The 25,414-nt window shown below is 41.9% G+C and overlaps 1 protein-coding gene across 1 annotated transcript in view; it reads right to left on the reverse strand.

The window, feature by feature from the left end:
• The window catches only part of LOC111971660 (D(4) dopamine receptor-like), a 28,722-nt gene extending 3,980 nt beyond the window's left edge, over nucleotides 1–24,742 (reverse strand). Inside the window, exons 1-3 of the mRNA XM_023998513.2 lie at nucleotides 23,932–24,742; nucleotides 20,379–20,491; nucleotides 19,049–19,731 (exon numbers count right to left, since the gene is read on the reverse strand). Of these exons, the coding sequence (XP_023854281.1) occupies nucleotides 19,049–19,731; nucleotides 20,379–20,491; nucleotides 23,932–24,204 (1,069 nt within the window). The 5' untranslated portion in view covers nucleotides 24,205–24,742. The remainder of the gene's footprint in view (nucleotides 1–19,048; nucleotides 19,732–20,378; nucleotides 20,492–23,931) is intronic.
• Between the last annotated feature and the right edge of the window lie 672 nt (nucleotides 24,743–25,414).

Genomic DNA, 25,414 nt, shown 5'->3' on the forward strand with positions numbered 1-25,414 from the left:
TAACAGACCTAAGACAGGGAATTTTTACGAAGATTAAATGTCAGGAATTGTGAAAACTCTGTTTTTAAATGTATTTGGCAAAGGTGTATGTTAACTTCCGACTTCAACTGTATATACAGTACCAGTTAAAAGTTTGGACACACCTACTCATTCAAGGGTTTTTCTTTATTTTTACTAGGTGAAGCTGTTTGAGAGAATGCCAAGAGTGTGCAAAGCTGTCATCTCGGCAAAGGGTGGCTACTTTGAAGAATCTCCAATATAAAATATATTTTGATTTGTTCAACACTTTTTGGGTTACTACATGATTCCATATGTGTTATGTTGATGTCTTCACTATTATTCTACAATGTAGAAAATAGTAAAAATAAAGAGTAACCTTTTGAATGAGTAGGTGTATCCAAACCTTTGACTGGTACTGTGTGTGTGTGTGTGTGTGTGTGTGTGTGTGTGTGTGTGTGTGTGTGTGTGTGTGTGTGTGTGTGTGTGTATTGTAATTTATTAGTTTTTTTGCTCAGAACTTGGGGGGCCAAATAAAACCACCTGCGAAATCCGTCCCGTGGGCTACCAGTTGAGAAACCTGTCATAGGGCGTCTTATTATAACCCCCCAGGGCCAGGATTAGGAAAGCCTTATCTAATGGAATAATGGGTTTCTGGGTTTCTGAGTCAGTTCTGACAAGACAGCTCCATCACTCCTGCTATTTGGAGTTGTTGTAGATCCATTCTCACCTCCTACTATTAAATAAAGAAAAGGATGTAAGGCTTGAATGAGGCTGGTTGGAATGGTGTCTTCTCTCCAAGAGTCCCCTATTTTCAGACACCACCTGACTTTGAGGCATGTATTAGTCTTTTCCCCACATAACTATTTATTTACAATGTAGGCAACTACTGCAGTGTAAGTTACTATTTGTGTTAGTATCCTGATTCAGATAAGATCCACCGTTATTTCAAATCTATTTCATTGACTTCAAATCATATTTTATTAGTCACATGCGCTGAATACAACCGGTGTAGACCTTACAGTGAAATGCTTACTTACAAGCCCCTAACCAACAATACAGTTTAAAAAATAAGGATAAGAATAAGAGATAAAAGAGCAGCAGTAAAATACCAATAGCAAGACTATATACAGGGGGTACCAATACAGAGTCAATGTGTGGGGGCACCGGTTAGTCGAGGTAGTATGTACATGTAGGTAGAGTTATTAAAGTGACTATGCATAGATAACAACCGAGAGTAGGGGTGGGGTGGGGGGGACATTTGATTAGATGTTCAGGAGTCTTACGGCTTGGGGGTAGAAGCTGTTTAGAAGCCTCTTGGACCTAGACTTGGCGCTCCGGTACCGCTTGCCGAGCGGTAGCAGAGAGAACAGTCTATGACTAGGGTGGCTGGAGTCTTTGACAATTTTTAAGGCCTTCCTCTGACACCGCCTGATATAGAGGTCCTGGATGGCAGGAAGCTTGGCCCCAGTGATGTCCTGGGCCGTTCCCACTACTCTGTAGTGCCTTGCGGTTGGAGACCGAGCAGTTGCCATACCAGGCAGTGATGCAACCAGTCAGGATGCTCTCAATGGTGCAGCTGTAGAACCTTTTGAGGATCTGAGGACCCATGCCAAATCTTTTCAGTCTCCTGAGGGGGAATAGGTTTTGTTGTGCCCTCTTCACATTGACCCTTGAACACAGGGTTTGAAATACTCCCTGATAGCTCCCTCAAATTCCATACTATAGGCCACGCTTCAGTTCTGATATGCCTTTTCAATGAATTCACCAACTCCATTAATCTACATCATCCCTGGCTAGATGGACTCACAGATAGCACAAGGACACAAGGCTGATTGACGGTGACAGAGTTTCTCTCTTTCTCCCTGCTCCTTCCCCTCTCCCCTTATCTTTCTCCCCCTTTTTCTCTCTCTGTTCTAGTAGACTCATTTAGCTCTGTTTTTGTGTGCGCGTGTGTGCGTGTGCTGCTCCTTTAGGTCTGTGACTTTGCCGTGTGGATGATTGTGGCCTAGGTCTTGAAAGGATCATCCAGAACAATTTCCTGCCGTGCCCTCTGCCCGTACCCTCCAATAGGTAGACAACCAGAATGTGTGTGTGTGTGTGTGTGTGCATCTACTGTGAAAGACTACAGGATTGTCTCTCTGGCTTAAAGCAGGCACACAACTTCTCAAGGGGGAAAACTGCATTAAAGAATGTGTGAAATGCTAGAAGCGCCCTTACTCCGGATAATTGTCATTTACATTTGGTAATACATTACCCTGTCTTTTTGTAGCGCAGAATCTTATTTGTTTTCTGAGCTTTAGCATTGAATGTTGACACATCCATTAACTGAAATTTATTGAAAAGGAAATACAGAAATATCCTAAATATTCACACCCCTGAGTAAATACTTTGTAGAAGCACCTTTGGCAGCGATTACATCTGTAAGTCTTTCTGAGTCAGTCTCTAAGAACTTTCCTCACCTTGATGGTGCAACATATGCGCATTTTATTGTTTTCTAAATTCTTCAAGAACTGCCAAATTGGTTGTTGTTCATTGCTAGACAACCATTTTCAGGTCTTGCCATAGATTTTCAAGTAGATTTAAGTCAAAACGGTAACTCGGCCACTCAGGAACATTCACTGTCTTCTTGGTCAGCAACTCCAGTGTAGATTTGGCCTTGTGTTTTAGGTTATTGTCCTGCTGAAAGGTGAATTCATCTCCCAGTCTGGTGTAAAACAGATTGAACCAGGTTTTCCTATAGGATTTTGCCTGTGCTTAACTCCATTCTGTTTATTTCTTATCCTGAAAAATTCCCCGGTCCTTAACGATTACAAGCATACAAGAATACTTTCTGAAGGCACTGTGTATTTTAGTGAGCATATTTAGCCGTTTTAACCCCTACAGCGTGAATGATTGTTCTAGATCTCACAGGAGGTTGGTGGCATCTTAATGGGGGGGGGGGTTGGCTCGTGGTAATGGCTAGAGAGGAATAAGTGGATAAGTATCAAACACATGGTTTCTATGTGTTTGATGCCAATCCACAGCATAACCTTCACTCCAGATCAAAACTCCAAACTCCTGGAACTGAGACAGACCAGTCAGACCAGATACAACTTCTATTAGCACTGAGGTGTGAAGTGAGAGGTGTCAAAGCCTTTGAGCCCAACAAATGGCAGGCTCCACCACCCAAATCCAGAGGCCTTGAAGCCCACTCCCGCTGTTCAGAGACCAATTCACTGGCATTTTCTACAAGAAATCTGCCTCCAGAAATAAAAGCTTCTCCCAAGTGGGTGTGACACCTACTCCCGTTGTCTGCTGCACTGCTGCTTGAATTCCACCTGGCAATCTGTTCACCGTCTGCCGTGGCATGTCTCCCCGTCTGGTATAGGCACCCCCACCACACTCTCCCCTCTCTCCCGAGCTTTCGCTCAACTCCAGCACATAGGCACTGTTGGGGCGAGTGACTCTGAACTTACAAATGGCTAGTTATCTTTTTCTTCTTGTGCATTTTGCTATTTGCCACATGACTTCTGCATGCTTTGTTGACTATGAACCTTCTTGTTTACCCAACCGTGGGACAGACCATGTTTGTTCCCACACTTGGGACTCTGGCTCTCTATTGGTTACACAGACTTTTCTAACCACCTCTCGCCGGCTTTGTATTCATGTTAACTGATGAAATTGCTGTATAATATGATCTTGTTGCCATCTAATGCACATTCAAATGTCATAAATCAACACTGCAGAGCTCCCTGTCCTCTGCCGTGTCTTGATTGTATTACTGTTGATGATATCTGGAAATGTGCATGTACACTCTGGCCCATCTACTGTTGATAGCCCCAATTCAGACTTGTGCTCTGATATCTGCTTCACTGATTTCTGCTCTCGTAAAAGCCTGGGTTTTCTCCACGTTAACACTAGAAGCTTATTACCTAAAATGGATCAATTGAAAGTGTGGGTTCACAGCAGCAAATCCAGATGTGTTGGTCATTACTGAGACGTGGTTAAGAAAGAGTGTTTTGAACACTGCTGTTAACCTTTCTGGTTATAACCTTGTTTGGCAAGACAGATCTTTCGAAGGTGGTGGACTGGCAATCTTTACCAAGGATCACCTTCAGTGCTCGGTTGTCTCCACCAAGTCTGTCTCCAAACAATTTGATTTGCTGGTTTTAAGCATTAAACTTTCAAAAAGCTCTTTGTTGACTGTTGCTGAGTGCTATCGTCCTCCATCAGCACCGGCCTGTAACCTACCTGCCCTAAACGCTCTCCTGGCCCCTTACACTAAGTCTGAATTTGTCCTGCTTGATGACCTAAACTGGGACATGCTTAAACCACCTGACCAAGTCCTAAAGCAATGGGACTCCCTAAATCTTTCTCAGATTATTACCAATCCCACAAGGTATGACTCCAAACACCCAGAAAAGGCTACTCTCCTTGATGTTATCCTCACAAATAATCCTGATAGGTATCAGTCTGGTGTTTTCTGTAATGATCGTAGTGGTCACTGTTTTACAGCCTGTGTTCGTAATGGCTCAATGAAACGACCTGTCCTGATTTGTCATAGACGCTTGCTAAAAAACTTCAATGAGCAAGCCTTCCTTCATGACCTGGCCTCTGTAAAATGGTATAGAATCAGCTTGATCCCCTCTGTCGAAGACGCTTGGACCTTCTTTTTTGATATTTTCAGTGGTATTGTTAACAAACACGCCCCTATAAAGAAAATGAGAATTAAGAACAGGTTAAGCCCCTGGTTCAACCATGATCTTGCAGAGTTACTCCACCTGAAGAATTGCATTTGGCGAAAGGCTCGGCACACGCATACTCGGGCTGACTGGCTCTCGTTCAGGCAAATGAGAAATAAGTGCACTCAGGCTATCCAGAAGGCCAAAGTTAGTTACTTTAAGGAGCAATTTTCTCTCTGTGGGTCTAACCCCAAGAACTTCTTGAAAACGGTTAAAGTTGATGATGTGGTTGTTACTGACAAGAAGCACATGGCTGAGGTTTTTTATCACCACTTCATTAAGTCAGGATTCCTGTTTGACTCAGCCATGCCTCCTTGCCCTTCCAACATTTCCTCATCGCCTACCCTTTCTAATGCGACTAGCCCTGATGCTCCTCCCTCTTTTTACCCTGCCCTGCTACAAAGTTTCTCCCTGCAGGCGGTCACTGAGTCCGAGGTGCTAAAGGAGCACCTTAAACAGATGGTTTAGACCCTTTCGTCTTTAAGGTTGCGGCCCCTATAATCGCCAAGCCTATCTGTGACCTTTTTAACCTGTCTCTCCTCTCTGGGGAGGTTCCCATTGCTTGGAAGGCAGCCACGGTTCGTCCTTTATTTAAAGCGGAGATCAAGCTGATCCTAACTGTTAATAGGCCTATTTCTATTTTGCCCTGTTTATCAAAAGTGTTGGAAAAACCTTCTTGGTGTCTATAGTATTCTTTGGTAAGTAAGCTGGTTTCCGCTCAAGGGAAATGTCACCATTGCCCTTGATTCTAAGCAATGTTGCACTGCTATTTTCAAGTTTTGATACGGTAGACCATTTCATTCTTGTAGGCCCCTCCCCGGATTTTGTGTTAAACACTCTACAACAAAGCGTTCGTAGCGTCCAACAAGCTTTCTCTGCCCTTAACTGACTTGCCTAGTTAAGTAAAGGTTACACACATATACACACACACACACCACACTCACCAAAAAGTTATTTTGTTGGCATTTACGTATGTCCCCATTACCAGTAAAACATAATCAAAACCTATTTCTTTCACTTACTTGCTGTGCTGTTTTCGTTGTTCATTTGTTATGTCGTTTCATTCTCAACCAGGATTTCATCAGACATGTCAAGCAGTGAAGTTTCAGCTCTGTCCGTGGCCTCTCTTCCTCAGTGCGCACTGTCACTGTGTCTGTTTCCATCTTGTTCAGCTGTGTCTGTAACATTTCACATAAACCCTGTTTCTTGTCTGCATCGAAGTAGCGGTCCTTGTACATAGCATCAAGCATGGTGGCGACACCGTAAACAGAAAATGCCACCTAATTGCTTGTTCACAGCCTATGTTGCCAGTTTTGTTGAGCAGGCGTTTCAATGCCATGACAGAGGGTATCACGGCTGCAGTTGATGAGCTTATTTCTTGAGTCAGTTGTTCGAATGGAGCTACCTAGTTTGTTCATGTTTCCATGTTTCAAACATGTTCTCAAATGGTATTGAAATGGCAGCAGCTGTATGACAACCAGTACATTCATGAGCATGAAATACGACTTTCCTCAGTACAAAATCCTTGACGACCCACTGTGCTGTCAGACTCAGCATGATCATGGGGCTGATATTGCTGGTCCAAATGTCAGTCGTGAAGCTAATAGCAGTGATGCTATTACTGTGTAACTCCAGTAGGGCAACATCTGAAAAATAGCACACTTGGTAACGTTAGTGTGTACCGGTGCTCGACCAGTCGGCGAAAGCCAACATCACCCACGACAGAGAATGGTTGATTGTCAAGGGCAATGAATTCCATTATCTTGGCGTTAATGGATTTCGCCTTTGAGTTGTGTCGCTGAAATGTTCTTACTCTTTCAAATGACTGCTCGACTTGTTGACTGCTCGATCCACACAGCAGACATTGTGTGCTAGTTTAGGAATGCTGTGTTGCACGCGTAGTGCCAAATTTTGTGGTGTCATTACGTCATGTACCTACGTTATATAGGTATGCACAGCTTTGACATCGGTTTTGCATATCGGCGTTAAACTAGACATCGGCCGATCTCGATGTTGTCATTTTTAGCTAATATCGTCCGATTTACGATATCTTCACCGATAGATTGTGCATCCCTAATTACTACCTCTGAGGGTTTAGAGCTTGAGGTAGTCACCTCATACAAGTACTTGGGAGTATGGGTAGACGGTACACTGTCCTTCTCTCAGAAGATATCAAAGCTGCAGGCTAAAGTTAAATCTAGACTTGGTGTCCTCTATCGTAATCGCTCCTCTTTCACCCCAGCTGCCAAACTAACCCTGATTCAGATGACCATCCTACCCATGCTAGATTAAGGAGACTTTATAGATCGGCAGGTAATGGTGCTCTCGAGCGGCTAGATGTTCTTTACCATTCAGCCATCAGATTTGCCACCAATACTCCTTATAGGACACATCACTGCACTCTATACTCTTCTGTAAACGGGTAATCTCTGTATACCTGTCGCAAGACCCACTGGTTGATGCTTATTTATCAATGTATTTATATAGCCCTTCGTACATCAGCTGATATCTCAAAGTGCTGTACAGAAACCCAGCCTAAAACCCCTAACAGCAAGCAATGCAGGTGTAGAAGCACCTTATAAAACCCTCTTAGGCCTCACTCCCCCCTATCTGAGATATCTACTGCAACTCTCATCCTCCACATACAACACCCATTCTGCCAGTCACATTCTGTTAAAGGTCCCCAAAGCACACACATCCCTGGGTCGCTCGTCTTTTCAGTTCGCTGCAGCTAGCGAATGGAACAAGCTGCAACAAACACTTAAACTCGACAGTTTTATCTCAATCTCTTCATTCAAAGTCTCAATCATGCACACTCTTACTGACAGTTGTGGCTGCTTTGCATTGCCCTTTGTGCTGTTGTCTGTGTCTAATAATGTTTGTACCCTGTTTTGTGCTGCTACCATGTTGTGTTGCTACCACGTTGTTGTCATGTTGTTGCTATCATGCTGTGTTGTCTTAGGTCTCTTATGTAGTGTTGTCTCTCTTGTCTTGATGTGTGTTTAGTCCTATATTTTTATTTAATACATTTTTATTTTGAATCCCAGCCCCTGTCCCCGCAGGAGGCCTTTTGCCTTGTGGTAGGCCGTCATTGTAAATAACTGACTTGCCTAGTTAAATAAGGTTAAAAAAATAAAATATAAATTCCATTCGCTCTCTTTCAGGCATTATTATGAGCCATCCTCCCCTCAGCAGCATCCACTGATAGTTGTAGAATACATGAACATTCTGTCATGTCTTTGGCTATGCCGGATTAAGTGATGACATGCTATTCTATAAAATCCTTTCTCTGTAATTCATATTACCTGATCGAGCTAATCATGTAAATGTAATTAACTAGAAAGTCAGGGCACCACGAAATAATATTTATAGAGCTGTTATCTTCCGAATAAACTCTTAAAGACCTAGTAATATTTTACATCAATAGCAGTCAATATTAATCGTCACCTTATTTCAGTCTCATCTGAAAGTTGTAAATTGTTGGTTATCTGCACGAACCCAGTCTTCACTATGAGTCATCCATACATCAATTGTCTTAAATCATTTATTTATTAACTAACTAAACAATCACAGAAGTGCACACACAAACAAACAAACAGTAAATATGGTTACAAGAAATGAAAGGGGAATGTGCCCTAGTGGGCTAAACCGGCATGGCGGCTTGTTAGACAAAAGGGGAGTGGGGGTCAGCTGAGAAGGCACTACAGAGTTGATAATTATAACAATTGAAATGCTAATCCTTTGCACATGAACGCTCACTCATTCGGGAACAATTGCAATCAATATATATATTTACGCTCAGTGTGTCGTCGGGATCTCTGTTGAAAAGTTTGTTTCTGTTGGAGAGTCTGTCCGCCCTCTCTCTCTCTATGTCGTGGTTAGAATGGATAGTTCAGAGTGACATTCATTCATGTCGTTATAGAATAGATGTTTCGGCGGTTGTCGGTCTTCGCATTCAATGATACCGAATTCCTAGCTTGCAGACTAGTAATTAATATCAAAGACTTGTTCTTATTCTGTCGGTATCGATAGTCTAAGAGTTTAACTACGTGGTATGGTTAAAAGATTCAGCCATCTACTCAAACCTTGGCCCTCTCGTTATCGAGGTAAGCTGGGCTGCAACCTTTGTCCTCTCGTAATTGAGAGAAACATGGTCTGGTGATAGAAAACCCGGGTGGGGGTTTTATTTGGAAGAGCAGAAAAGGACCTGTCCCAGGATGCCCGACCATAACTGCTCATGGGCGGTCCTCTGATTTAGTTAAACTCCAAAGGGAATTGGAGTTTCCTTCATTAAACAGTCCAAAATCACATTACACAATTTCACAAACAGTATCATCCACACTCATTCATCTTATACAACAATTAGATGTAAGCCTCATATCTGAGGCTATTGTATAAACAGCGTTATGGTAATATGGCCGTATTGTCTCTCATGAGTTTCACAAAATTGTACCAAACGGACCAGTTCGTAGCTGGATTCTTCTTTTATACATATCTTTTATACCTTCCACAGAACATAAATGTTGTTCGGACCTCAAGTTCTGTGAGGTGGAAGAAATTCCTTTGTTCTTTCTGAAAACTCCCTCTGTCTCTATACTGTGGCCATGAGGAGATCATCTCCTCCAGGAATTTACGACCTGAGGTCGCAGCAGCCTGAGTGTAGGAGACAGAGAGAGGGGGAAGGGGCTTGCTGTACCCAAAGAGGGCAACGTCATGACAATTCCGACACATGGCCTACAGTTAGCTTGGATTCTCGTTGGCAGCTTTTACACAGGAAGCCCAATTCTGATATTTTTTTCACCACTAATTGGTATTATGACCAATTAGATCAGCTCTAAAAAGGATCTGATGTGAAAAGATCTGAGGTGATTGGGACAAAAGACCAATTAGTGGAAAAAAGATCAGAGTTGCCCACAATGGCAAATCTTCCAAGACTCCATACAGTCCACTGTCGATGATCATTCATCTGTGTTTACTCAGCTGTGTTTCCAGGTCCATGCAGCCAGTCAGAAGGCTGAGCCCTCTACACAACAATATGCTGATGCTGTAGGGATAATTCCCTCTCTAGGTCTTAAGACCTCAGGCAAACCTTACATAATGATTGGATTGAGGGTTAAGGTAATTAGCCAATGTTGGCTAGGGTATCATAATGACTCATTAGGCCCAATAATGACCCTGTTTATCCTTTTTCCTTAACGAGGTGTTTACACGTAAGAAAGACGTAACTGTTTAGAGAGTAAAAACATCCAAAGGACCACACAAGACTTTAGTCCAGAGGTGAGGTTTTAGAAAGCTTTGTATAGCTAGAGTGGTATGTTAGTTCTCGTGTTGATGACTCAGACCGCTCAGTACACAGAAGATGGACCATCAAAAATATTTACGACGAATCTCTTGCGGTTGTTGTGTGGCTGGGTTGTTGAGAGAAATACCATGTGGAACTCCAGTTYAATGCTGTAAGATCTGTCACTGTTGTTGATGAAACTTGTTTTTGCTATTTCATGCTTGAAGCCAGCATTCAACTTGTGCTTGTATTCTTTGTATGACACATCGTTTCCTATACAAAAATAATTACATTTAAAATATATATTATGATACTTTTTTTTAGGATAAATGTGAAATACTTAAAATTGGCAAAATAATGTATTTAATAAAACTATTTTTTAAATACATTCAAACATATTACGAAATGTACTTTAAAGGTATATGCATTGAGTTTACCAAACATTAGGAACAACTTCCTAATATTGAGCCTCAAATCATCGGGGCATGGATTCTACACGGTGTCGAGATGCTGGCCCATGTTGACTCCAATGCTTCCAATAGTTTTTCAAGTTGGCTGGATGACCTTTTGGTGGTGGACMATTGTTGATACACTGTTGAGCATGAAAAACCCAGCAGTGCTACAGTTCTTGAAACAAACCTGGCACGTACTACCATACCCTGTTCAATTGCACTTAAATACTTTTTCTTACCTATTCACCCTCTGATTGGTACACAGTCCATGTCTCAAGGCTTAAAAATCATTCTTTACACGTGAAATTATTAATAGATCAGAAACGAAAGGGCATACGTTCTTAATGTGTTGTACACTCAGTGTATGTTGAATGTATTTTATAATAGATTTTCACATGTAGAAGCTTAACCTTAAATCTCAGAGCACAACATGACACATTAACTGGCATGACAATCCGGTTTCTGGGAGGCCATAAAGCTCTACAAGAAAGCCACACCCCTAACAAGCAACGCCCCCAAGTCTTCTAATAGGCTGCCAGCGCTACAATATAATTTGTCAAGATGCATTTTTATTGTACTTGACACATACCAGAGGATACCAAAAACACTAACATGCATCTAAATTACTAAAACAATTGTAGTGACTCCATGTTTTTCATGTGCATATGACAAACAAATGAATTTGACGAGAGCACTGCAACCAACGTACAACAAGCAGAAGTTATCGTGCACTGTGTCGTTCCACAAAAATGAGTGCATTTTGCGACCCTTTAATACTGTATGTTAAGTAGTACTGTAATTATGCACCAATATTGAATTGTAAAAGCCTGTTAATATGAACTGAAGTGCCCTTTTAATACAGACCACATTGAGAAATCAATAAATCTGAATTTTCTATATGAATAAAGACTTGCTAAAGTGCCTAAATTCTGCATTTTGACATGTCCCTCCGTGCAGTTTCTATGACTTCTTGGAAGATTTTAACCCACTAACCCCCCAAAATAATCAGTCATTCAGTACATTTACATGCACACTAATAATTCGATATTAAACGGATTATGGCAGTGGGCAGATTATGCAATAGTCATGTTAACACYTTACTCTGTTTATCTTAATCGGCGTAAGGTCAAAATCGAAGTAAGCATACACCGATTAAAACACTTGATTTTCTGAGCAATCTTTCAAATTATTACGATATGTAAACACCTTAATCGKWGTTCCAGCGGTGTATTTTATCTGCATGTGCTAGCACCAGCCGAGCGAGCCTCCTGCTTTAGCGCGAGTAAAGTGAGTTCGGAACAACAATGTCTGCATCGTAGAAGTAGTTTTCACATACAAACTTTATATGTCCAAACTCAGAATCAAATATGCTTCCCAAAAATAACATGTTCGCTGTGGTAGAACGTTTATTTACATTGGTGATTTTCTGCATTTATCAGAGTGCCATCAGGTAGCCTGATTTCAGATGTGTCCATGTAAACAGGATTATTATGGGATTCGTTCTTATTGCAAAGCATGTAAAAGTTTTAACCAAATTATTATATTAATCAAACTATCCAATCTGACTGTGCAGAACCATACTCATTGTAAAGCCCTAGTTATTAAAGTCTTAAAGTCAACTGTTACGTGAACTGAACTCTCGTTTTAATATGGTGAATACTAGGCGGAAAGGGTCAATATCAGGGGATATCTTTATCTACTGGATATATTTCCGGATATCTGACATTTGATTAGATATAAGTAGTAGACATGCTCCAGAAACGCATGTCATGAATTTTATATACGGAACTAGGATATTCTCCATAAATGGACAGTTTCTACATGCATCCAATCCGGACCTCAGAAATCTCCCTGCTATCGTATGAGTCCAGGGAGATATCTGGGGTGTGAGCGTGCAYCCGCTTACATATTTGTAGAACAGTGGCCACAAACCWTTTCTGAGTCAAGATCAGTAGCGGTGCGTGGGTAAAATCACCGGGGAAGCCAATACAGGAAACAAAACGCCATATTACAACCTATGTGTTGTGATAATTGCGTTTGCTCTATAATTAGTTCATATGCCTTGACACGTGATGTATAGTGAACTAACCYTCCACGGGGTTGCATTATTTTCCAGAGAACGCATAGAGCCACAAGTTGATTATCCCTTTTATACCATGGCTATAATTKAACACATTTGCCGCTAGAAATGTGTTCAACATCCACTGAAGCAGCTAGCAAGTTTACTAGATTGCGACAGTAGTTGCCTTGGTAACCATACAAACTGACTTGCTAGTTTAGCAAACCAAACCTAGCTTGCTATTATGAATATCAAATTCAACCATGCCAATAATGTTTTCAATTTGATTTTTGCTTTCAAAAGCAGCTCAAACATAAAACATGTAAGAATTAACCATAGCCATTGAATTATACTGTGAAAATATACCATGCATTAAACTGAAATAATGCACACTCTAGAATGCTGTTCAAACCAATCAGAAAATAGTATTCAACAATGCCATGTTATTACCATGCATATTGGCTATGCTTGAATTGCCCTGCCAATGTTGTTCTTCTGAAATAATTTTAAAATTATATTTAAAGAATGTAGGTATATTATTACACTGKTAATATATAATTTGTTATTACTTGTAATTAAAAAAAAATTATTGGACTGATGGCCTGCATCAGTCTGAGGGGAGGCAGCAGCTGTGAGGCTGCCTCTCACCTGACTCACCATCCCTCCGCTCTCCCTCCCTCCACTGAGAAAAGGGGCCAGGAACTCAAGACACACTGCATTATGTATGCCTCAAGCACCTATTCATGTTGTTACTCCTATGACCAAAGAAAGTGAAATATTCAATAACGCAAGCTTATCGGACAACTTTGCTATACTCATTCAATACAGCTGCAGTACTGGTTGTAGTGTGAGTGTTGAACAAAGTGTTGACAGTGCTGAATAACAACTTAAACGTGAAGTTACTCATAAAAACAGCAGCTCTTGGCTATATTTGTTGAGTCTCTCTCTAGTCATGGTTTTAAATGTTTTTAAATCTCACAGTATCAACTTTACTGTGTATTCAAGGTTTCWTTTTAGAGTCTATGGCTCGAGGAAACTGTGCCGACATGGTGATCTGAGCTATCTGATTGGCCAGCGGTAGGCCTATAGGTGCACTTGATTTGCACTTTGGGCCTGCTGGGTAGGCGGAGTTCTACCTTCAGACACATGAAAGGGTTAAAAATGGGAACACTGCCTTCCCGGCGCTAGGGCTGCTGAATGAAATGCACCTACCGCCAACAACAACAACAAAAAAGGAACGCAAGGCTTTATCGTTGTTTTTTTACAGAAATGTTTGGTGATTGACTAGGAATGCCTTGAAGATCGACCAGTCGATCAGGATCGGGATCAACTGGTTGGTAACCACTGTTGTAGAATATTCTAACTCCTGAAAGGGTATGTATCAACTTGCTGACATACAGTACGTTYGGAAAGTATTCTGACCCCTTAACTTTTTCCACATTTTGTTACGTTACAGCCTTATTCTAAAATGGATTAAATAAAAATGATTCCTCATACATTTTTCACATAGTACCCCATAATGACAATTCGAAAATAGTGATTTAGACATTTTTGGAAATGTATAACCTTTCTAAATCASAAATAYCTTATTTACATAAGTATTCAGACCCTTTGCTATGAGACTCAAAATAGAGCTCAGGTGCATCTTGTTTCCATTGATCATCCCTGAGATGTTTCTACAACTTGATTTTGAGTCCACCTGTGGTAAATTCAATTGATTGGACATGATTTGGAAAGGYACACACCTGTCTATATAAGGTCCCACCGTTAACAGTGCATGTCAGAGCAAAAACCAAAGCATGTGGTCGAAGTAATTGTCTTTAGAGCTCTGAGACAGGATTGTGTCGAGGCACAGATCTGGGGAAGGGTACCAAAGAAATGTATGCAACATTTAAGGTCCCCTTGAACACAGTGGTCTCCATCATTCTTAAATGGAAGAGGTTTGGAACACCCAACTCTCTTCCTAGAGCTGGCCGCCCAGCCAAACTGAGCAATTGGGGTAGGAGGTGGCCAAGAACCCGATGGTCACTCTGACAGAGCTCCAGAGTTTCTCTGTGGAGATGGGAGAACCTTCCTGAATGACCATCTCTGCAGCACTCCACCAATCAGGTTTTTATAGTAAAGTTGCCAGATGGAAGCCACTCGTCAGTAAAAGGCACATGACCGCCCACTTGGASTTTGCCAAAAGGCACCTAAAGGACTTTCAGACCATTAGAAACCAGATTCTCTAGTCTGATGAAAACAAGATTGAACTCTTTGGCCTGAATGCCAAGTGTCACGTCTGGAAGAAACCTGGGACCATCCCTATGGTGAACCATGGTGGTGGCAGCGTCATGCTGTGGGGAGGTTTTTCAGCGGCAGGGTCTGGGTCGAGGGAACGATGAACGGAACAAAGTACAGTGAGATCCTTGACAAAAACCTGCTCCAGACACRACAACAACCCTAAGCACACAGCCAWGACAATGCAGGAGTGGCTTCGAGACAAGTCTCAATGTCCTTGAGTGACCCAGCCAGAGGCCGGACTTGAACCCGATCGAACATCTCTGGAGAGATCTGAAAACCTGACAGAGAAGTATCTTCAGAGAAGAATGGGAGAAACTCCCCAAATACAGGTGTGCCAAGCTTGTAGCGTCATACCCAAGAAGACTCGAGGCTGTAATCACTGACAAAGTTGCTTCAACAAAGTACTGAGTAAAGGGTCTGAATATTTATGTAAATGTGATATTTCAGTTTTTTTTATTTGTAATAACTTTGGAAACATTTCTAAAAACCAGTTTTTGCTTTGTTATAATGGGGTAATGTGTTTAGATTGAAGAGGGAAAAAACAATTTCATAAGGCTGTAACATAACAATGTGGAAAAAGTCAAGGAGTCTGAATAGTTTCCGAATGCACTGTATCGAATGCACTGCACTGTATCTAAGCCTTTATAGTTAGGCATAAACGAATCCACATATTTATTTTTTTAACATATCTGTTGTCAATACCTGATAATTAATGTATCCGTATTTAAAAAACGAAAAAACTATTTCAGTAGATTTYGTTACATGATATGTAATATTCATCCTCGTATGTTTGATCGAAAATGGGCTAAATCCGACTCATGAAAGGTCCAGTGGCCAAATTATTTTAYCTGTTCAGGCACTGAAAATCATCATGCTTCTTCACTTGAAKGTGACATATCTGAGGATACATTTACACCATATTCAGTAGTAAGCTATACAAGGCACGGAAAGGAAACATTATCATATTTAAGCTGCTATTTCCAAAGAATATCTCTGCTATTTCTGTTTAAAAAAAATGYAGCATAGCAAATCTAGAGCTCCAATCACAACAGGTTTTCTGTGAAAATGCAAACGTAAGCCAATCTTTGCTAAACATTTATTTTATTTAATAGAAAATAAAAGTTGCACACTCTCAATACTCCTGCCTGCCCTGTTTCTTATGGACGATGGATGTGATGGGTGCAAATTGGGTCATCAGTGGCGGTCCCTTGCAGTCTAGACCCAACATGGTGGTYGTGCTGGTCTATGATCCACTCCAAACTGTAAATGCATAAATCATTAATCAAAATTGAGTCAATATTGCAAAAAAATGTGTTTCACACCACAAGGTAGCTACTCTACCTCCTTCATTCATTATGACAAAACTAACTGGAACAAGCTAGCTATCTTATATTAACCGGTAATGCAAAATACGCCTAAATGTTTTAAAACATTAGCTTTCACCTTRAGGCTTGATAGGGGRTGAAAAGGTTTTCGTTATTTGTTAGCTAACTAGGCTACCAGTTAGCTTGTACCCCCATATCAAGCCAAATTCTAGTTTGGTATTTGGTATTTTATTAGGATCCCAATTAGCTGTTGCAAAAGCAGCAACTACTCTTCCTGGTGTCCACACAAAATATGAAACATGACATAATACAGAACATTAATAGACAAGAACAGCTCAAGGACAGAACTACAGTTGCTAAGATAAATAAAACATCTCAAATGAGATACTCACTTTAGCGTTAACTTCTTGGAGGTATTTTCTGAACAACTTCTCACTTCTTTGTTTCTCCAGTTGTCAGTTCGACCACACACCATTTACACAGTCATTTGTGCCGCCCAAATAAAAAAATTATACTTGGAACTCCACAGCAGAAAATACACGATTCTTGTTGCTAGGCTACCAGTTAGTGCTTTAGCTTGCGGTTTGCTTGTGCCTTTATCTAGAGGGAATAGAAAAAGTATTTTGTCTGAAAGAATGATATGGATTTAATATTTGTCAAATTATTGAGCATGTACTCAAATAAGCATYAGAAATTGTCCTTATTTAGCATATCAAGATCCTGATATGGACCTCAGTCAAGAGCATATGGCTTGTACGGTATGTSCTGAGAAACTATACTATGTATGCCTACTGTCAGTATTTGTCATCAGGCCTATGTGGACATTTTATTTTCTATCTCAGGATATCTAATGAGTCAATATCCGGAGGAAATCCAAAATTCAGAAATGCATCAAATCGTCCATATTTTCAAAAAGCATATCTGGATCAACGATTTTACTGAGTTACAGTTCATATAAGGAGATCAGTCAATTGAAATAATTAAATTAAGCCCTTATCTATGGATTTCACATGACTGGGAAGGAGTGCAGCCATGGGTGCATCCACTGGGGATCCAAGCCCAGCCAATCAGAATGAGTTTTCCCTACAAAAGGGCTTTATTACAGACAGAAATCTTCCTCAGTTTCATCAGCTGTCCGGGTGGCTGGTCTCAGAAGATCTCGCAGGTGAAGAAGCCGGATGTGGAGGTCCTGGGCTGGCGTGGTTACACGTGGTTGTAAGGCTGGTTGGACGTACTGCCAAATTCTCTAAAACAACGTTGGAGGTGGCTTATGGTAGAGAAATGAACATTCAATTCTCTGCCAACAGCTCTGGTGGACATTCCTGCAGCCAGCTTGCCAATTGCACACTCCCTCAAAACTGTGTCCAGGCACTCCGCATCTCGAACCACACAGTTTATAATTATAATTATATCACTGCCAATGTTTTGGCTTGGTGGCCCCCAAAAATATCTCTATTGATCACTACGTAAAGAGTAATTTAATAAGCTGAATTAGGAACCACTTTGGCTACCCTGTAGACTAGATGTCATAGCCATGCATTTCTGGAATATTGTCAGGCTTTACATGCATTTGAGCAACGCAGTTGATGATGGCATGGATTTTGAGAGTGGAAGCGCAGCCTATCCATCCATGATGYACAGTGCCCATGGAAGGAGAGATGTGCCTTTTGTACCAGTGAATCTCATAAAACAGTGATTTGTTTTTCGTTTAAGTTGATTAACAGCCAAAATGATTATGTAGAAAGATTCCCCGGCCATGGGTTTATGGTGAGAACGTACTTTGYTCAAATGCAATGCAATTCCGTCCGCTATTTCTGGAGAAGTGCAAATATGATTTGTAAGATGGTACCATGATGTTTATAAAACATTACATTTGCAAGTATAATGGTGAGTGGAAATTCTCCCTTTCTCTTTATATTGGATCTTTATCCAGCTCCTATGAAAAATGTGTACAGTGTATGGTATGTGTGGAAAACTCTCCATAGTCTTAAGTTGCCTTGTCTGTATTATACGCCMACGGTGAGCAATTATTGTGGCTGGAACTGTATTTAGACATAGACTATTTAAAACAAGCTGTTGTTTCGTTTTTAGTAGAATTTGATTAGAATTATACACTGTTTTTTAAGGCCTTATCAATAGCCTAGTGAATTGAATCTTCCTTATTGACTATGTTAGGCTATAGCAGTCTGGACATGAAAATGCCAATGTTTAACAATGTAGTTCCATATTGAAGCAATGCAATTTGAACAATGTGGACTGAAAACATGTTCAACATATTTAGCAAATATGGGACAGGCTATTTAACGAATTAGGTGGTATGGTGGAATTAGGTATAACGGACTAACATTCAAATTGGAGTTGATGACAATGCAATACATAAAAGACCTCAAATACACAACTTAAAGCAACCACATCTAGCCATGGAGTACGTTCTGATTGGCCAGTGAGGGGCCAAGTCACGACACATCCACTTGTTTATTCATCAAAACCCAGCCCTTYCACACCACCACCAGCTACTGCGACAATAATTACAGTTGTGAAAATAGCAAAAAWAWTTCTGACACACCCCCGGAACCTATAACGCTACCGTCAGTGCCAAGATTTTACATYGCATTAGGTTTATTAAAATAGAGACCTACATTTTGCATTTAAATCAGAAATGTCTATTTAGCTTTTTTAATACGCAGCGTTAATGGAAATTCAAGAGAACTGCCTGACTCTGAACTTGGGTTTSGGTCGAGGGAGTGTTTTCTGTGAGTGCTGGCTTTTTAACAAAGACAGGCACCTTCTTTCTGTAGCATTGACACTGCAACAGTTACACAGTTACATGAACAGTTGCATCAGTGCCCTGGCCAATACTGTTACCACAATAGAGGCTCCGCAAAGTGCAACCAAACAGATAAGAGAACAAAAAGAATACCACTTACCCACAACGACAGGAAGCACTTTCATGGCCTTCCTCTCTCGGCAATTAATCTTGGCCCTCTTCTTCTTGTGAGAGTCTGGTGTGAGGTGGAGGTTATGCTTAATGTTACAGTAGGCCACCACAGTGGGCACAGGACCATCCTTGTACTCTGGAGTTGTTGAGGAGTTATAGGGAAAGTCTGGAGTGTCTGGTGAAGAGTTGTTATAGGGGCCGTCTGGAGACTCTAGGGGGTAAGGGTCCAGCTCCTCCAGGTTAATATCCTTTAGCTCCCGCTTCATGTCTGTCAGCTCATCCCGCTTGATAACGGGGGGCAGAGGAGGAGGCAGGGAGGCCAGCGGGGGCAAGGAGGCAGCAGCCTCCTGGAACTTCCTACAGGCCTGGATGCTGCTCCTCAGCTTGGCCTTGCGCGCCTCCTCCCACCTCCTCAAGCCCCGGAACATCCCGCAGTAGAGGAGGAGCATGATGGGGCAGGGGATGAAGAAGGAGCAGACAGAGGAGTAGACCACGTAGTTGTCATCTTCTAGCTTACACTCTGTTGGGTCCCGCTGGGGGACGTTTTGGATGCCGAACATGACGGGCGAGGCCACCGCCAAGGCCAGGATCCACGTAGCGGAGAGCAGGAAGATCTGTCTCTGGTCCACGTGCTTACGGTTGTAGTTGAGTGGGATGGAGACAGCGATGAACCTGAATGAATCACATCAACCAGAGAAGAGATTGAGAGGAGCTGTATCTATACTCTGTGTAGAAGAGAAATATTTACAAATAAATAAATGAATGATTAACTTAGATCTGTCATTCTAGTACATCACATTTGACAGAAATGCAGTAAATGTATGTTGGTGTACGCGTTGGATTCTCATTTATTTCAGATTTCCATTTGTCGGAAAGCTAATGATGTTTGCTTGGCTATAGGCAACATGGAGGCAACAAATACTTCAACAGGCCCTATACATCTTCATGTCAGTGAGAGACTTTGCAACAGTGAGCAAAGATAAGGATAATCATATCAGGTCAACTAGCTAATGATTCCATGCCAATTCTGGCAGTTGATCAACATGGAAACATATTTTATCCTGAGGTTTCTGTTTTCGTTTTTTTTCAAATATCTGCCTCATTTGTGCTTTCTGTTAAGAGTGAGTGCTTTTTGGGAGAAGGGGGAAGAGAGATGACAGGTCATTGCTGTAGGCATGGTCATTCTTCCTAATAAGATGAATTGACTCATGCTTGTAATGCAATGCTGTTTCTGTCATAAAGTGATACTTGACGTCAGAGCTTCGACCACCACCTGAGAAATCGGACAGAATGTTAACAGAGAGTTAAAGGCTGATCACCTGTCGATGCTGATGGCACAGAGGTTKAATATGGAGGCTGTACACAACATCACGTCCATGGTCATCAGGCCATCGCAGATGTGCATGTTCAGTGACCATAGACCATCCTGGAACTGAAACAGATCAGAGCAACAAAACCCACATGGTCAGAGAGCAGCATCAGCCAGTGGGAGCCAGCGGAGGCAGCAGCCTCCTGGAACTTCCTACAGGCCTGGATGCTGCTCCTCAGCTTGGCTGAGGAGTCAACATCAGTCTCTTTCTCCATTCATCTTTCCCCACAACCCCACATTCTTGCCTCCTTCTCAAAACGCATTGAAAAAGGTCAGAGGGGAGGCACCTTATACAGTCTCCTTCAATACAGCTGATAATTAAATTAATTTAGAGAGCCAATTTAGAGAGAGTCTTCTGACAACTCATTGCCCCTCTCTGGCCTCTGATCACTTCCACAAGGTATTCCGCCAGGCTAGTGTTCTGCACCCACCAGATTGGCTGTGTGAGAAATCTTAATTTCCAGATTAGCATTGCTGCAGCTCTGTCATACAGCCGAGCAGAGTAAAACACACCACTCTCCAGCCCGGCCCCTCTGGCTGATTGGGAAATGCAGGTGTGGTACGCAGTGCCGGGTTATGGCACGTTTTGTCCTCATCAAAATTGAAAGGATTTTAATGGCCTTCTATCACCTGAGCAATAAATGGACAAACCTTTTAATTGGCTTTTTCTTAATGTCTTCTCTCTCTCTGATCAAAATGACCCATATATGGCTGCCAGGTTGACGGCATGTGTTCACTGCCACAGTCTGCCATTTGATGTGATACATGAGTCTCGGTTTCAACACTATAGGCTAAACACTTTCCTTCTTCCTTCCTTCTCCCCAGCCTTGAAGTAGCCTAATCACTGTTCCAACTTGGTTGGATTCCACCACTTCCACTGAGTCATGTCAGATCAGCGATCCCCCCAAGGACGGGAGGGAGATGGGCCACTAAATAATTTCATCAGACTGGCCAGTCGGATGCTAAATCAAGCTGTCCTGTCCCCTCTGAAGGCGCCATAACGGTGTCCAGTGTGGCGCTTGGGACAGTGGCCTTGGGAATGGAATGTTCTGTCAGTGACAAACCATTGTTCCTCTGATGGGTCTCTGGGCTACTAGTGGCTGTCTGGCTTAGGGGAGGAGGAGAGGGGCATAGAGGAGGTGCTAGTCAGCTTCAGTTTCCCGGCCCAGTGATGACTGCCGCTGGGAAAATGTGTGTGTAGTGCTGCGAGTGAGGCATGTGCTGTGGCAAAAGGAATGGGGATGCATCTGTGCAGTGACTCATTTCAGGGGGTTCTGGCACTATCAGTGGCGAGGCAACCCACGCGTCTGCCCGAGGGGTCAAATAGAGTTTATGCCTACAGCGTAGCTATAGCTACATGGTTGAAGTTAGATTCCAATCCTCATACAGTGTATGATTTTTTTTAGAGACAGTGGATGTCAGTGTTATCTGATTATTTCTGAAATACTTACACCGATCAAAAATATAAACGTAACAGTTACAGTTCATATAAGGAAATCAGTCAATTGAAATAAATTCATTAGGCCCTAATCTATGGATTTCACATGACTGGGAATACAGATATGCATCGGATGGTCACAGACATCTTTTTAAAAAAGTAGGGGCATGRATCAGAAAACCAGTCACTATCTGGTGTGACCACCATTTCCCTCATGCAGCGCGACACATCTCCTTTGCATAGAGTTGATCAGGCTGTTAATTGTGGCCTGTGGAATGTTGTTCCACTCCTCTTCAATGGCTGTGCGAAGTTGTAGGATATTGGCGGGAACTGGAACACGTTGATTCAGAGTATCCCAAACATGCTCAATAGGTGACATGTCTGGTGAGTATGCATGCCAGGAATTGTGTACAGATCCTTGCGACATGGGGCCGTGCATTATCATGCTGAAACATGAGATGATGGTAGCGGATGAATGGCACGACAATGGGCCTCAGGACCTCGTCACGGTATCTCTGTGCATTCAAATTGCCATTGATAAAATGCAAGTGTGTTCATTGTCCGTAGCTTATGCCTCCCCATACCATAACCCCACCGCCAACATGGGGTACACTGTTTACAATGTTGACATCAGCAAACTGCTCRCCCACACGAAGCCATATACGCTACGCTCTCTGCCATCTGCCCGGTACAGTTGAAACCGGGATTCATYTGTGAAGAGCACACTTCTCCAGCGTGCCAGTGGCCATCGAAGGTGAGCATTTKCMCACTGAAGTTGGTAACGACGCSGAACTGCAGTCAGGTCAAGACCATGGTGAGGACAACAAGCACACAGATGAACTTCCCTGAGATGGTTTCTGACAGTTTGTCCAGAAATTCTTTGGTTGTGCAAACCCACWKTTTCATCAGCTGTCCAGGTGRCTGGTCTCAGGCGATCCCGCAGGTGAAGAAGCCAGATRTGGAGGTCCTGGGCTGGCCTGGTTCCACGTGGTCTGYGGYTGTGAGGCCGGTTGAAGTAGAGGCAGCTTATGGTAGAGAAATTATCATTCAATTCTCTGGCAAAAGCTCTGGTGGACATTCCTGTTGCACACTCAAAACATGAGACATCTGTGGCATTGTGTTGTTTTGACCAAACTTCACATTTTAGTGGCCTTTTATTGTCCCCAACACAAAGTGCACCTGTGTAATGATCATGCTGTTTAATCAGCTTCTTGCTATGCCACACCTGTCATTTGGATGAATTATCTTGGCAAATGAGAAATGCTCACTAACAGTGATGTAAAAAAATGTGTGAGAACATTTGAGAGAAATAAACTTTGTGTGCATATGGAACATTTCTGGTATATTTCACRTATTTCAGTTCATGAAACATGGAACCAACGCTTTACATGTTGCGTTTATATATTTTTTCAGTGTAGTTACAGTATTCTTTTATCATTATTGGTAAAGTTGAACATTCACTATTACAAACCATGCAGCAGAAATAGATCTGGTGAAGCCGTGTTGTGTAATGATAATTTAGCTGGCTCAAATACTTAATGTAGTCGAAGAACCATATAGAGAAGGTTGGACAACAGCAATCTAGGTTCACATTCCTTTGCAAACCATTGTATTAATGAGTTAACTGTGTTAATGCAGTAAGCACGTCATCTATTCTGTGCAGTGTGCATCCTTGCATCAGCTACAACACATGTGATAAACCTCTCCCCACTAGACAATAGGTTGTTAGACAATAACCAATTTTGTAAATATTTCATACTATTAACTATGCATAATATCAATGTGAAATTACAATTTATATTATTGATTAAACATGTGGTCTGTTCTGTCATAGTCTATGGTTTGGAGTGACAAATGGCATATTACAATATTACAATGTTACATTATGTGCTCTTATTTGAAATGGCTTCTAAGCATAATTAATTGACCCTTATGAATATCATATTTTGATAATTATGTTTTAATTCATGATTAATGATGAATTAATACTATCAATATTAACAATCATYATCATCATCAAGGTATCATAAAGATAGTAAAATATAGTWAAATATATTTTACTCACCTCCACATATATAAACAGTGGCAAAACCAAAACTGCCAACATCAAGTCAGCCACAGCCAGACTGACTATGAAGTAGTTGGTTGTAGTTTTCAAAGCTTTTTCCYTGTACACGCTAAGGCACACAAGCARATTYCCACAAATKATGACCACAATTAGCAATATTCCGAGTATCAGAGCAGGGAAGTTATAGTCAGTGTTCCGGGTTTGTGCGGTGTTAATCTCAGCACCCAGAACTAGCACGGTGTTGTTTGAGACAGTGAGGTTGCCTGGCATTTCTGCGGACAGCCGCTCTCGCACGGAAAAGGATCCTCTCTCCCTCTCTTCCAATAGAAAAAGAAGAAGCCGCTCTGTGACGGCCGGTCCGAGCGGAAGCGGCAGTCGTGAAAGGGATTTTCATGTAGGCATCGTTTCAAACAGGTATGCAGGATGGGTTTATTTTGCCATGTTGAAGTTTTCATTCCCGAAAACTGTTGAGACGCCTTGTTGTCCTGAATCATGCGCGTCTGTCTTTTCAGTCCTGTGCGCGCTGGACAGAGCCACAGAGCGGCATTAGCCTATGCTTTCCAAMAAGAAGCTTTCGCGCGCTCTCTTTATGCGGGGTTCCAGTTGACAATAACAGGTAGATATCACCGAAATTAATCAAACTGCCAGTCCACCCTGAAGCGTTAGATTTAATCCCGTTGTGTATTATTTAAAATCGAGTCACTTTGGCACCGCACTATCGAAAGGCTATGCACTCTGCTGTGTCTCTCCGCAGCCTAGTTATTTTCAGTTAAACTGATGAGGCTTATCAAGTCCGTCATTCCAAATCCAGGTGCTTAAAGCCGCTTATACCTGTTCTGGCTGTTTTCATGCTCTGTCCTTGAACCCAAGTCCAAGACACAATTTAAGAGTTATGTGCATGCATTTGTTCGACTACTTGTCAGTCACAGTGAGTGTTTTTTTGCAGAGGCATCATACCCATCTGAACATCTATGTTTGGGCCACATGAGGTTGTGGCACCTTAATTGGTARTGGCTGGAGCGGAATAAATGTAATGGTATCAWATACATTCCATTCGCTCCATTCCAGCCATTACTAGCTCAATGTATGGTAGTTGCAGTATGGTAGCTCAATGTATGGCAGTTGCGTGGTAAGAAACCTATAGCAGAGGGCTTTCGACACACCCACTCCTTTCCACACGCCCACTACTTTACTTTCAACACAACCCCTTGCCCACACTCCCGTCGCCATATTGAGATGCAGCTACCCCTTCTCTATATGTGGTCATGAAGAGTTTACTTTTAATTAAAACACATTCACTTCGGCAGTCACTTTTTTAAAGAAAAAAAGGGCAATTTAAATCATACAATCAAAATGTTGACACACAAGTCCATACAACTATGATTGCAACTATGAGTCCATGCAACCATGATTGCGTTTGGAAAAGGTCAGAAATACAGTTTTGCAGCAAAGAAACATCTCAGCACTTCATAAAGGCACA

Source organism: Salvelinus sp. IW2-2015, linkage group LG13 (assembly GCF_002910315.2).
Source record: "Salvelinus sp. IW2-2015 linkage group LG13, ASM291031v2, whole genome shotgun sequence".
NCBI classification, from domain to species: domain Eukaryota; kingdom Metazoa; phylum Chordata; class Actinopteri; order Salmoniformes; family Salmonidae; genus Salvelinus; species Salvelinus sp. IW2-2015.